This window comes from Castor canadensis, chromosome 8, assembly GCF_047511655.1.
Source record: "Castor canadensis chromosome 8, mCasCan1.hap1v2, whole genome shotgun sequence".
Lineage (NCBI taxonomy): Eukaryota > Metazoa > Chordata > Mammalia > Rodentia > Castoridae > Castor > Castor canadensis.
In genome coordinates, this window is record NC_133393.1 from 141,244,089 (window position 1) to 141,259,229 (window position 15,141).

The 15,141-nt window shown below is 40.2% G+C and overlaps 1 protein-coding gene across 1 annotated transcript in view; it reads right to left on the reverse strand.

Annotated features, from left to right (window-relative positions):
• Positions 1-3,451: 3,451 nt before the first annotated feature.
• The window catches only part of Aldh1l2 (aldehyde dehydrogenase 1 family member L2), a 45,718-nt gene continuing 34,028 nt past the window's right edge, over positions 3,452-15,141 (reverse strand). Inside the window, exons 19-23 of the mRNA XM_074084278.1 lie at positions 13,568-13,666; positions 11,536-11,701; positions 9,379-9,484; positions 6,559-6,758; positions 3,452-4,387 (exon numbers count right to left, since the gene is read on the reverse strand). Of these exons, the coding sequence (XP_073940379.1) occupies positions 4,332-4,387; positions 6,559-6,758; positions 9,379-9,484; positions 11,536-11,701; positions 13,568-13,666 (627 nt within the window). The 3' untranslated portion in view covers positions 3,452-4,331. The remainder of the gene's footprint in view (positions 4,388-6,558; positions 6,759-9,378; positions 9,485-11,535; positions 11,702-13,567; positions 13,667-15,141) is intronic.

Genomic DNA, 15,141 nt, shown 5'->3' on the forward strand with positions numbered 1-15,141 from the left:
AAGGGACTATTTACACACAGATACCTGCATATGCTACAAATCACGTTTTCCCCCAAGAGAGCCATCTGTTAGACTTTCACCAGCACACCTGTGGAAGAAGGGAATCGTAAGTACAACCACACTGAGGCAGGAGCATGTGTGATCTGTTTGAGGAGCATCAGGGCAACCTGGATGGCTAGCACTGAAGAGAAGGAAATGGCTAGAGATGAGGTCAGGAGCAGCCAGGAGCAGAGTTGACAGGGTATAGTAAATAAGCTAGGCTTTATTCTAAGCAAAATGTGTGCCATCAGAGGGTTTTGAGCAGAACAATGACAGCATCTCACTTAGGCTTTGAACAGGATCATACAAGGGAGGAATAAGGAAGCCTAGTGGGAGGCTTGGGCCATAGCTGAAAGAGACACTGATGGCTTGGTAATGGTGGGGGCAGTGAGAGGAGCACTTCAGTTTATTCATTTTTTTAAAGATATGTTAAGATTAAATAAGATCATTTAAAAAGTGCTTAGCATAGTGTCTGGCACATAGGAGGCCCTCAAGAAACAACAGCTGTTGTATTTTTGACAGAATGCCAACCCTGGGGATGGGGAGGGGATATTCATATCTAGTTAAGCAGGAGATATCTTCAGTACCAGGTGGTAAGAACTATGCTGTAGACAAAGGGAGCCTAGAGAAGAGATGCTTAGCTCTGCTAGGGATAGGAAAGGCCCAGAAGGGAGTTTGAGCCAAGGGAACTGCTTTTCAAGGCACACAGATGGGAAGTTACAAAGAAAGAAGTGGTCATGGTACTCATACCTCCCCAGTTTAGCAGCATTGGATCACAGTTTTATCCCTTAGCCTAGCAAAAATAATCAGTGATCTGAAGGAACAGTGATGGTTTAATGACTCTTAATTAAACCAACTAACAGGCTGTTTCCATTCAAATTCTCTTAATAATTTTAAGAATTCCTTGAACCTTTGACTGATCAGTAGTCAGATATAGAAGCTCTGGCTAGTGAGAACTTTTTAGAACTTGCTGTGGAGAAATAAGTTCTTAATCTGGGCCCCACATGGCCTCTGGGAGGTCCGTGACTCCCTTGTAGCCATTTGCAGAATGATGTCTATGCACATGGATTTGGGGACAGTGGGACAAAAGGGGTCCATAGCTTTTTTCGCATTCTCAAGGAAGTTTGGATTAATAACACTGCCACTGAAATTAATGTTAATTACAGGGTAAAATGAAATCAATCCAGATCAGGCATGTTTTTATCTGTCATTTTGTTATTAAAGTAATGTGATAGAGTGATATTATGAGGAGAGCAAACATGAGGGGGAATTAATGCCAGAAATGAACCAGGGAATGAATGTAAAGGGAACAGATGGCAGAAATAACTTCGTCTTAGATAAAAGAGATGGGAAGCCATCCTTAAAAGCAAACATCTAAGGAGATGTGAGGAGTGGGCTTCTCACCCAGATAATAAAGTGCAGCGGTCTTTCTCCTAGATAAGGGAGACAAGCATTCTTAAAGACAGACATCTAAAGAGATGAAATATAGACTCATTAAGGAAGATAACCCAGCAAACTTTCCCAAGGTAAACAAAAATGGGTATCACCAAAATAATGAACAGTAGTTATAAAATGTATATGGCAGGTCTCAAGGACAGGATAGATTAACAGACTGGAATGTCCCTACTGATAAGGCAAGATCCTTCTGGAATGTGCAATCTGATAAGGATGAGGGGCAGGCAGCCAGATGGTAAAGTTCAATAAGTAGTCAATTAGACTACTTATTGATAGTACAATTTATAGATGCAGCTTCACAGTAGAGTAGGGAGTGCCTAAGTCAGGCCGAGCCCTGTATCAGCTCCTAGACTTCAGCCATTGTTTGGCTTAGCTCTTTTACTGAGTCCTACCCGTTAGGGTACTTTGCTATCCTTTCAATAGACTTTGTGCTTACTTTACTCCTAACTCCTGGTCTGGCATCTTCAATTGTCAACTACGCCAGGACATGAAGTTGGGACCAACACTCCAGTATCAATATCCTAAATCATATGGAATGAGTTCAAACACTTCATTGAGTAGTGGTTATGTAGGCAGCAGTGGAAGCAGCTCCAGTACTCCAGTACAAGTGCTAGCAGCAGCACTAGTTGAATGAGAGAAGTCAGAGTAGGGTCGAGTGTGGATCACAAGCCAAGGGATACTTCAGGACTAGAAAGACATCACACATCTTCAAAAGGTGGTGGTAGTAGAGATAAAAAAAGGACCAAAGGATAAGAATTCCTTGTCTAACAGAAGTCTACATCAGCATTTAGACAAGTCAAAGACTGACCAGACAGGAAAGGCAGCAGCTGTTAGGGAAAGGCAGCAGCTGTTAGCGAAAGACACAGGCTTTCTTAGCCTATTTGTAGCAAAAAGTTTCTTGGTAAGTACAAGGAAAGGATTTTTATTTTTTAGTAAAGAAAATGCTGCCTTAAGTATTGCATGTCATAAAAAAATCTATTTTAGAAACTACAAACTGTTTACCAAATAAATAAAAGTGGTTACTTAACAAGGCCTTTGTCGTTTTGTTCAAGTATGCACTGCCATTTTGGACCCAGTGAATATTCCTGATATTATCATGGGCTGAATTATAATAAAAAAATGCTTGTAAGGCAAGATTTGCTCTGTTAATCAAGCCAGGATCAAACCTGGTATTCTTTCCTTTGAAAGTGTTTTCTGCCTCTGATTTTGTCTTTGCGGCTTATTGATTCCCTACATTCCCTTCATCTAGTCTCCAAAGTAGTAAGTAAGTACTCCTTGGGAGCTGTCTTCAAAGTCAAAGAAATACAGCTCACTGAAATTTTACCTCAAAAAGGATTAATACGAGTTGATTGTTCTGGCCATCTCCTGGAGACTTACATGATTCAGGAAACAGCTTCTTGTAATCACATGTCAATGGTAATAGACTTACCTACCTACCTACTTTCATTTCACAATGGGAAATCATGAAAGTACTGCAGAGGTGGCTAATACTGCCACTTCTTGAGTTCTGAGTATGAGCCAAACATCTTGTTAAAAGCATTATATTCATTTTCTCATTGTAGCACCCAATGAGATTGGGATTTTATCTCTATGTTATAGACACCAAACCTGGACTCAGAGATATTAGGTAACTAGCTTGCCCAGCATCACACAGCTAGTGAGTAGCAGAACAGTTGGTAGGAAAATGGAAAGTAAGTGATCCTGTGAAGGACATTAGGTAAGCTGCTGAGAAAAGGTGACCCTTTTCTTAGTGCCCTTGTCACTAAGAAAGTGACAAGGCATGTTCTGCTATATCAAGCACTGTGTTAGAACAATGGGTGAGAAAAGTAATCTAAGAGAGTTGTGAGGAGTCAATTCATCTAGTCAATTAACAGATCAGTATATTTTTAAAGTAGTGGTGGAGGAAGAGAGTTAAACTTGAGTATTTGCCATGAGTGATGCACAAGGGGAGGCACTCTTCTTATATTATTGCATTGAATCTTTTTAATAAAAACCTGAGCAACCATCTTGAGCCCTGTTTTACATGCAAGGAAGCTGAGGCTCAGAGAAGTTGCATGTTTCCCAAAGTCACACATAGGAAGTGGTATGATATGAACCAAGTTCAGCCATCAAGGTATACGTATTTTCTAGTCTATCTCATTGTAAATTTCCCTTTAAAAGCTGCTTACTAGAATTCAAGCTATGTGAGGCCAACTGCCATGTCATTAAGTTTTGTATGCTCCTCAGAACATAGTATAGTACCTTGTACCTAGTGGGTAGATAATTCAAGACATGTTTGTGGGCTGGTCACCCATCACAGTGTGTTAAAAAAAGGGAACATCAAAGGCACAAAGATGTATCTTATTCCAAACATGAAAAGAACAGAACTACCTTCACATTCCTTATAGGATGCATAATTTCTTAAAAGCAAAATTATAGAAAATCTTTCAATAATCCACATGTATGGTTCAGAGGTTAAAGCCTGTACATATACAGAGATTCCAGGGCACCTTGTCATTGCAGCTGCATGATACGGATGTTTTCACAGTGGATGACCATGAATAGATGAGTCTTGCTAGGGAAAAAGCACGTTGGTGTTTTACAAATGTGTATGATATCAAATGTACTCAAAACCCATCAAATGCAAATCATTTTAAGGTACAAAAGGTGCATTAGAAAATAAATATTCAGGCACATGTGTAAATGCTCAGACAAGTGGCCTGACCCTCTTCTTGGTCCAGGTGTGTATTTTTTGGCTCATGGCTGGTTCCCCTTTCGTCAGCACATCCGGGTTTCTTCAGTATATAGAGTTGAGAAGTCATGCTCTCTGCCAAGGGTTTCCTGGTGATGGCATTGCTCTAATACTCCAGTGTCACAGTCTTGGTTTTGAGATACTCGTTGAGAGCTTCCTCACCTAGGGAGAGAAAAGCAGTTGATGTTCCATATTCAAAGGTGACATGATATCACCAGACCTTGGGACACAGATGTAGGTCACAGAGTACCTGGAATGTGGCCTAGGCCATTGGTTCTCCTATGTTAAAGTTCATACAGATCACCTGGGGGCTATGCTCAATTGTAGGTTCTGATTCACTGGAGTCCAGGGAAAGCTCTGAGGTTCTGAGTTCCTAACTGTTCTCCTGTGACTGGCACACTTTGAGTAGAGAGGGCTTAGTTGTGCAGTGAAGCCTTCCAGGGATCAGAGAGCACTGGCTAATCAACTTCAACCCAAAGCCTTCCTCCTTTATTTCCTTGCTTAATGAATTCCGGCTTTGTCTTTTGAATGGAAGTGACCAGTTACCATCCTTTAGATTACATTAAAGGAAGAACAGTTGAGCACAGGAAAGAAAATTTAGATACTTTGGGTTTAATAATTTAAAGATAAGAAAAAGACAGCTTATATTGCATATTAGAGATGGAAGAGCATGACAAAGCAAAAAGCAAATCAGTCTGCCTTCTTCACTTGCATCTGTTTTGAGCTGGTACAATCGCTGATCCCTTCAGTAGTTAAAGGTAGCAAATACTGTGAAATGAATGAGCCTGGGATTCTGGAAGCTGAGCTAGAAGGAGGGCTGTCAACTTTGTCCCCACATTAGAGTCACCAAGGATCTTTGTAAACTCCCAGCTCATACCCCGAGCAATTGATCAGTATTTTTTTTAAGCTCCCAGGTGATTCTAATCCAAGGTGCAGCTAGGGTTAAGAACTACTACACGAAATAGTTTCAAAATTTGGAGAGAAGAGACTACTGGGCAAACGGCATTTTAAGCTGTCAATTACACCATGAAAACACAAGTGGAAATGGTTGCCTCACTTTGTAATAAAAATTCTCTGCAAGAGCCTTCAGTGTGCTTTGTTTAGATCCAGGGAAGAGAACCAATATATTTATTACTATAAATACATTGCCAAAAATCATCAGGAAAGAGAAAATGTAAAATAAATCCCAATCTCAAACACTTCATATATTGAAACAGGACTGTAGAGAATAAGAGGTGGGCTCCATAGCCAGACTGCCTGGCTTTGAATTCTCTCTGCCAGTGCCTGTGTGACTCTGGGATTGTGCCTGTCTCCTAGAGCTGTCATGACAATTGTGCTCAGACAGGTAAAGTGCTGAGAATAGAACTTGACACAGAGCTATTGCTTGAAAGGTGTTAGTGCCACTGCTACAGTGAATTACATTCTAGTCTTTTTACAAACTATAAATCTAAGTTCCCAGGCTCCCAACAATTTCTGCCCCTTGCAGCGCTGACTCTGAAGACTGCCAAGCAGCTCAGAGCCAGGGTTCATTTTCAGAGCTTCTACTGCCCTCTACTCATTTTATTTTCTTAGTTCCATTTAGTCCCACAAAAGCTAAACCCAACTCAAGTGGTAGAGTGCATGCCTGGTAAGCACAAAGCCCTGAGTCATACCCTTAAACCACCAAAAAACAAGACAAAAGCTAAATCCAGCTGGGTGTGGTGGGACTAGGCCTGTAGTCCCAGAACCCAGGAGGCTGAGGCAGGTGTCCAGGCCAACTTGCACACCTTCACTAAATGGAAAAACCCTGTCTTAAAAAAAAAAAAAGCCAGGAGACACTGGCTCACACCTGTAATCCTAGCTACTTAGGAAGCAGAAATTAGGAGAATCAGGGTTCGAAGCCAGCCCCTGTCCAATAGTTCACAAGACCCTATCTCAAAAAAACCCTTCACATAAAAGGGCTGATGGAGTGCCTCAAGTGTAGGCCCTGAGTTCAAACCCCAGTAACGCAAAAAAAAAAAAAAAAAAAAGAAGCCAAGTTCATGTTGAATGTCAGATAAAGACAAAAACACATTTTAGTTAAAATACGTTATCAGAGTTTCTTTTTCCTTTCAGAATTAATCTCCTTCTTTTGAAAAGAAACACCTTTCCCCACAATTGGTATAATTTTCCTGTGTGTATAATGAAAATGTTTAACAGTTTTTAGAAAATCAGTCCCCTTGTCAAACCCAGCTCTAACTGCCCTTTAGGAAATGCCCTTTAAAATAAAATGTAAGCGTTGTATGACACAGAACAAGTTCTTCTGTGACGTGGCAACAGCAAGGATGCGAAGAGAAAAATAAGGCCATACATACCCAAGTCTTTTCCAAAGCCTGATTGTTTTATTCCACCAAATGGTGCTGCCACATCTGTCTTGTTGTATGTGTTGATGAAAACAGTTCCTGCTTCTAGTTTTTCACTCACATACATAGCTTTGTTTATGTCTCTTGTGAAAACCCCTGAGGCCAAACCATACTCTGTATTGTTAGCTCGCTGCAACACTCCATCGATGTCCCTGTGTTTTCAGGAAGACATAAAACTCCATTAAATGGAAAGCAAAACATTCTCATTTTATGCTCTAAACCTTTTCCCCTCAATTTGAGAAACAGGAAAACTTTGCTGCCACCTGCTTACATTTTATAAATGAAACATTCCAGGTTTATACAGAAAGAAAGCCCCAGTAAAATATTGCAACTCTATTATGTTTTCCATATAAGCCATGCAATGACTTTTCAAAATCGGATCCACAGTCATCTTTTCTGGCCACTTCAGTGGTTATCATCCATTCTTCTCCATTTTCAGAGCATCCTTCTTCAGATCCTGTGCACACAGTTCAGTGCTCATTCAGGGCCTCTCACCAGTCCCACAGTGTAGCTGGCAGAGTGTGCCTGCTTGGTGAGAAGGCTCTGCAGCCAGACTGCCTGAGTGAACCTCATCACCCCATGCTTTCCTTTATTCTTGTGAAAAATGGAAATAACAGTAAAAGGACTTGTGTAGGAGGAGGAGGAGGAGACGAGCTACTAGTGCCTGGAACACATACCATCCAAACTCAGCTTTGGTAGGGACAAATTTATGTAGTGCTGATTTAACTCTTCATGTATTTATGGTTCACGCTCTGTAAAGGAGAACGGGCACTCCGGAAGAGCAAGGATAACGCCTTATCTTTCTTGATTCTGTGGTGTCACTTCATCAAATGAGAGTGAATTCAGTTACATATGCTCATTCAATGAGAGAGAGTAAGGGGGTCCTGTAAAGAGGTAATTTCCCTGCTTTTTACTCAAGTACACAGTTCTTCAGTATCGGAGGAAGATTGGTTCCAGGAACCTCTCAGGTACCAAAATCTGTTTATGCTCAAGTGCCTTACATAAAACGGCATGGTGTTTACACTTAACCTACACACATCCTCTTGATTGCTTACAATACTTAATACAGAGCAAAGGCTATGTAAATAGGGAATAATGACAAGAATTGTACATGTTCACTTCAGATGAAATTTTTAAAAAGTGTTCTCAATCTGGTTGCATTGCTGATGTGGAAGTCTTGGGTAAGGAGGCCCATGGTACAGATACTCCCAAGTAAGAGAAGGCGTGACCTCTTCTTTCAGCCAAGTCCACATCGAGTCCGGTGTGCCTGCATAGTGTAGCTCCCCCTTTTGAATGAGATCCTACTGCTTCAAAATGCACGCCTTTCTATGACCTGGCCAGTAACCGCAAGCCACCCATTTTATGATGTTCCAGCAAAGAAAATCTGTTCCAGAACTGGAGGAAAATTTATTGTGCTGCATTTATCGAGAGGCAAGACAGGCTGCAACACAGTGCCCTCCCTAGGAATTTTCAAAGTCATCTTAACTGTATACATAATTTCAGACTTGCACATGGAATTTGGAACCTAACTTGAAGAGAACTGAGACTCCTAAAACTCTCCTATTTCATGATGCACTGCACAGGACAGTGATTCACATGTTTATAGACTGGACCAGGGGCAGAAAGACGACTTTATGCCATTTATCATTGCGGACTACCGAAATGTCGTACTTTGTCCATGGCATGCTTCCTTCCAGAATAGCAGTAAGCATAACCGTGACCACAGCAACAGCAAATACTTGACTTACTTATCAGAATGACCCAAGACACTATTATTAATCCAATTTTTTAACTGGGGCCCAGAGTGGTTAAATAACCACAGAGGTAGGAAGGTGAGGCAGCAGAGCGCATACCATCATCCCAATCTATCTTGCCTGTGGTGACCTCCCCCATTAGACGGTAAGCTCCCGGAGGACAGGGACTTATCCATGTTTAGATCCTCCAAACCCAGCCGTTACTGTGCATGTTTAATGCCAAGTCTATCCTCTAGGGAATTTGTGAGACGAAAGGGGTAACAGGCATCCTTGGATTAGCATATCAAAAGGTTACTCTTCATAGCTTGGTGTCTTCAGAAATCTCTCAGTGAGTCTATGAACAAGTAAGAAGTCTTTCTGAATTCCATCCATTTATTTTCCAGCTTCACATTGGCTGAAGTAAACCTAGAGCAGTTCTAAAGAATTCTGTGCACTGTGCGGAGAGACTCCATTGTACTCAGCATGGTCCTAGAGTTCAGTGGTACATGGTTCCATTTGATAGGCCAAACGCTTTGGAGAGTTTCATGTACTCTATCAAACAGCATATCATTTACAAACGGAATATGGTGATTGTGGAAATTTCTATGAAAAACTAAGTAGCAGGCTACTGTGACATAATCCCCTATGACAGCAGCCCTTTTTCTTTGGGAAGATCAGATTTCCTACACGCCCCCGCACCACCACCAGGAATATACATGTGAACACTGGTTTGTTATTTCTGATACTTACCTTGTTCCATAGGCATTTCAGATGTCTACAATATAAAAACTAAAATCCAATCAGCTAAAATCCCATCATGTCAGTCATTAATGTAAGCTGAGAAGCAAAAATATGTCATAGACTGCAGTGGTTAGCACTAATTAATTAGAAACAGATGCATCTAATGATTTAACTAAGGTAATTATTTTAGGGTAAAGAATTGCATGTGCATTGATTTCATGCTCTGTATTCAGCAGAATGGCAGAACGGGAAAGTTATCCAGTCAGAACCCAAGTTCAATCATGCCTGAAGAACATACCCATTTTGGAATTTAGAAATGACCATAATAGGCCCAAAGGATTCCTCTTTGGCAAGGTACATGTGGTCTTCCACATCTGTGAACACAGTTGGCTCCATAAAAAAGCCTTTTTGGAAAAAAGAAAAGAATTATAGGTTAAATCATTTTCAATGAATAATTCTCCCAGTTAATTACAGTTTTCTTCCCTTTGATTTAATAAAACCTAGAAGAGTTTCATGTCTCCATTTTGGTGTTGGCATTCCTATGTTCTTATTTTTTAACCTTTATTATGGAAATTTCAAATACATGTAAAAGCAGTAATAAATAGTAAAATAAACATATTTTGCTGTATTCGATTTATTTTTTACTTGCTGAAATATCTTAAAGCAAGATCCAAGTACAACATTTACACTATTTCAGGACAAATCAAAAAAAAAGTAATTACAGCACAACGTCAATACCATAGCTAATAAAGTTAATGCTCTTTTTTGTTTTTTGGCGGTACTGAAGTTTGAACTCAGGGTCTCACACTTGCTAGGCAGGCGCTCTACCACTTGAGCCCCTCCACCAGCCCCAATGCTCATTTTTATTCATAGTTTATATTTCACTTTCTCTTGTTGGAAAATATCTTTTTGTACAACTAATTTATATGATTTGTATTCAAAGAAGTTCTACACATTGCATTTGGCTGTTAGATTTCTTACGTGTCTTTAAATCTGAATAGCCTCTCTGTGCCCTCCCCTTGCTTTTTTATTCTGTTGACCTGTTGAGGACATGGGGTCGATTGCCCTGTAGAATGTCTTAGATTTTAAATTTGCCATTGCTTCATTGGGGTGATATGTGCTTCTCTATGCCATATATTATTTTATTTTATTGTGGTAAAATACACAGAACATAAAAATTTACCATCTTAACCATTCTATTTATTTAGAGATAGGATCTTGCTGTGTAGCCTATGCTGGACTTGAACTTGCCATTCTCCTGCCTCAGCCTCCCGAGTGCTCCATCTGCACCATTTTTAAGTGCACAGTGTAGTGTTACTGAATACATTCATAATGTCATGCAACCTTTATCTATTTCCAGAACTCTTTTGGCTAGTAAAACCAAAACTCTGCACCTATTAAATAACAATCCTATCCTTCCTTGTAAATTAAAAGTTTGACCTAATGGTGTGATTATATTCAGGTTTTATATATATATATATATATATTTTTTTTTTTTTGGCAAGAACACTTCACGGGAGAGATTGTGTATCACACATTGTATTCCAACAAGAAAGGCATGCTATCCAGTTGTCCCACCTTCTCTGATGCTCGCTTGACCAGTGGCCTCAGGTAGTAGCAACCTGAGCCCTGCTTTGTAAAGTTGTGTTTTTCAGTTCATGACCTGTGAGCAATCTCAGTGTGAATATCTGGGTACCTTGCAAACGCCAGGTCCCTCTCAACCTTCACTAACAACTTCACCCTCCATAGACAGTCACTTCCTGAATCAATCACTTCATCTATTAGAGAGAGGCAGAGTAGAGATTTTTCTACTCTTGTCACTTTTTTTTTTAACATTCATTTGCAGGGACAGTTTTTCATAAAAGTCTCCTACTCAGTTACCTAGAAATTGAGTTCATATAGGAAGCCAGGGCAAATATTCAATTTTTTCTTGTAATTGTCCATGTTTAGAGTAAGGTAATGGTGTACAATTTGCCTGTGGCAGTTAAAAATGATTAGTTGCTTGCCTCTGCTCTTGAGAATGGTAGCATGGAACCATGCACACATTTTAATAACAGGTCCTGCCTTACACCACAGGAACAAATCCTTCCCAGGCTCTGTTGGTCAAGATTAAATCTCAAAGTGCGAAGAACCTGGATCACAAGTGCCCGATGACACCGTTCATTACCTTGTTAATGGACAGAGAAGGGCCTTCTCATTCGTTTTTGTCATTTTCACAACCTTGTAAAGCAGGCTGTGCACATTTCACCTCATTTTATCTAGGGGGAAACTAAGACTCAAGAAAATTGTATCAGCCAATGTGCCACAGCTTATAAGTAGTCAAGCCAGATGTAGAGACTTATCCTGACCATATTAGAAGTGTCACTATTTACTTTTGCAGTAAGATGGTGGTAAGATGAAAATTCCAACTTAAGAAGACAGGTGCCCCATAAGCTGCCTAGGGAGATGCTCTTACCTGGCCTTTGGACTTGTCGTCCCCCATACACCAAAGTGGCCCCTTCCTTCACTCCAGTGTCACAGTATTGCAGCAGTTTTTCCAGGTGGGCCTTATGGTTTTGGGGCCCATGGTCAGTAGATCTGTCAAGTGGATCACCGATTTTCATCTTTTTAATTTCTTCAACCTGTATATTACCCAGTCCACAAAACACAATTCAGTGTTAATATAAAGATGGGGACCCTTGATGGAGTTTCTACCATGTGCTGGTGTGGTACTAAGCTGTTTATAGATGTGTTGGTCATTTGATCTTCACAGCAGTGCTAGATATAGTTAATTGTTATTTCCATCTTATAAAAAAAAAAACCTGGAGACCTTAAAGAGGTAAAGCACACACTGTGGTTTCAAAGCCCTGGCTCAAGTTTTCAACCACTATTTCTAATAGAATATAAGCTACATAAACTATATTAAAATTATCCTAATGTTAGTTCACTAAAACAGCAAGCTGATGTTCTGGAATTTTCATTAATGTAACATACTTACAGTCTTCATGGCAAAAGAATTTCTACAACGGGTACACCATTATTTTCCCCCTACCTCAAATGTAAAATGACAGACTGCCCTTGTAAAATTTTTGTGGTTTAGCCATGCCAAAGGGATTGCTAGAATATTCTAATGAAAAACAATCTTTGTCATACCGTGTCCAACACTGACATGTCTCAGTAATCATTCCTTGTGCTCCTCGGTTGTCTTAACCTGTATCTGTGTTTTCTGAGGCATTTTCAGTGAGAAGAAACAGTGGAAGTTAGTATGGCCATGCAGGGAAGTGAATTTGGAAATAGGTCTGGCAATAATCTCTATGCTTGCATGGGGTCCTGCACTGGATGAGAAGCTCTGAGAGGACAGGGACCACGTCTGCCTTTTTCCTCTTGTATTCCCTCTGCAGTGTTGGGTGTTAGGTAGGTGCTCAAGAAATAGCTGTTAGATGAGTACAAAGAACATGTGTGTAAAACGTATTTGTTGATGGAATGATAAAGCAAGTCCTTGAAGTCCGTGATCTCAGCATTTGAAATTTCATCAAGTTGTAGCTGTCACTGACAGCCCATGACACATAGTGCTGCAAATTGGATTCTACTGAGACACAAATTGAAATACGGTGATGTCTAGGAGGCAGCAGCTGCCCACCTGACTCCCCATCTCCCTTGCTGTCTGACTTCTTGTCATGAAGAAGTGATACCTTTGCTTTTCTGGTGGGATGGGGTGTAGGAAATTGGCTCAGATGGTGGGCGGAGGAGCCAGGTGCTGGTTTTGTAAATACAACCAAGTTCATGGATATAAATTACCTTCATAATGACATAAATAGCATAATTAAGAGTTTAACTCCAGAGTTCACCTTAACAAGTCTACCTATAAATGACTTTTAGTTCCACATTTGTGGATTAATGTCAATCTATAGGGGCTATTTATTTGTCATTTTAGTGGAAGAAATTATATGCTATTGGCTAACTGCATATTACAGATGTATAAGGATCAAGTGGTGTACCTCTCATCGTCAGTTTAGGAGTTTGCAAAAAATCTAGGAGTATATCTCTCACAAGTGTCAAGGTTCTAATATACTTCAAATGAGAGCAGACTCTTATTAATTTTTATAGAGACCTGTAATATTATTATGCAAAATGATAAACACATATGAAGGTAGACAAGTCATACAATGAAGGCCCATGCACACCCACCACCTGGCACCAACAACTATTCACTCCTGGCCACTTCCTCTTCTCCCAGGTTATTTTGATGCAAATCCCAGACATCATATACTTTAGTCTGTGAATATGTCAGGATGTAGCTGTAAAAAGTAACTGTTTTTTTTTCTTTCTTGGTGCTGGGGATTGAACCCAGGGCCTTGTGTGTTCTAAGCCTCTTTCTACCACTCAGCTATACTGCCAGACAGGACCACCACACTGCCATCACTCCTAAACAGTCGTGAATAATCCTGTACTTTCCAAGTAAAAGCTATTTCTGCACAACTCATGAAGCACATTTGAAATTGCCTTACCACTCTTGTCACAAACTCATCGTGGATGGATTCTTCCACAAACAATCGCCCAGCTGCAATACAGTTCTCTCCTTTGTTGAAAAACACTGCGCCCATGCCCTTTGGCAGGAGAGAAAGTTGTGTTAACATCTCTTGATCAGTCAAAAGCACCATAAAATTGTACACAGAGGAATGAGGGGTTATTGGAAGGCTGCAGACAGCACAGAGAAGTCATGGACAATCCTCTTGGACTTGCTAGTGAAGAGAGTTGTTGGGAAGAACTCAGTTTTGACTTAGCCTGGTTGTGGCCCATGAACACATGGAAAAAAAATATGTGTAACAATAAGAATATACCTCAAAGCAAATTTTGTGTTGCAAGAAAACATTGGTTATTCTACAAATCTAAATGTAATACTTGTATATTTTTTGTTTTAAAATCTCTACATCAGTTCATATAAACTACAAATGTTTAGAAAGCCTCTCTTACCCTTCATAAAAGGAAAATCTTGTTTTTGTGTGTGAGTTTAAATACTCTATTTTTAGACAACCTACACGACATTTTTTTTCTTAAAAAACAATGCTACCACTCCAAATAAATCACAGTCAAAATAAATGAAGAGTTCAAGATGACTTCAGTTCCATTTGTCTTAAGTCCTAGTGTTGTGCGGATGACAGGCACTGCCAGTTAGGATGACAGCTGATAGATCCAAGTAATTGATCAATTAATTACATGACATCTTCCCATCTCTAAACCTCCTTAAAAAAACCATACATGGGGTCACCATTCTCACGGTAGTCCAGGAGGGCAGCCATGCCATCTGGATTCATGTTTTCATCAACAAAAGCCTCATAGTTATTGAAATTAGCAAGGGCTTGCTTGCTTTGTTCTACAACCCCTGTAATGAAAGGTTTTACTCTTTCTGATCTTTGTTCTTCAAGCTGCCTTGGGATGATTTTCTACAATTCTTGAGGTGCTTCTTTTTGGTTTGTTTGTTTTGTTCTGTGATATTTTTTGTTGTTGTGCTGGGGGTACATTGTGGCATTTACAAAAGTTCTTACAATATATCACCCTTGAATTCACCCCCTCCATCACTCTCCTTTATCCTATTCCAGCAGCAGGAATTCCTGGAATAGTTTCAACAGGTCTCGTTTCTCCATTTACATACGTGCGTACACAGTATTTGCACTATATTCACCTTCCTGTAGGCTTCTTTTGTGAACTGTTTCCTGGAAGTGATGTCAACACCAGTGATTACTAAGTACCTTCGCCCCAGGGTCCTCAGCGGGACCTTTCCACTAGTGAGCGAGACAGCAGTGTTGCCCTCAGTCTTGCCATCTTGCCCACCACCTTTAGGCACAGCTGGTTTGCCATTTCCTGGATCTTGTAATGTCAGAGCACAGCTCATCATGGCTAGTGCCCCCTGGGGGCAGTAGGGAAAAGGCCAGCTCAACTGCTCCCCAACCTCATATAAAGGGCACGTCCCTTTATGTCATAGCCCTCTGCCAGAAATGATCATTTTTAAGAAGTTTGCCAAACTCTTTGACATGAAGGCCCTCAAAAAATATTTTTTAAAATTAAGTGCTCTTAGAATAAA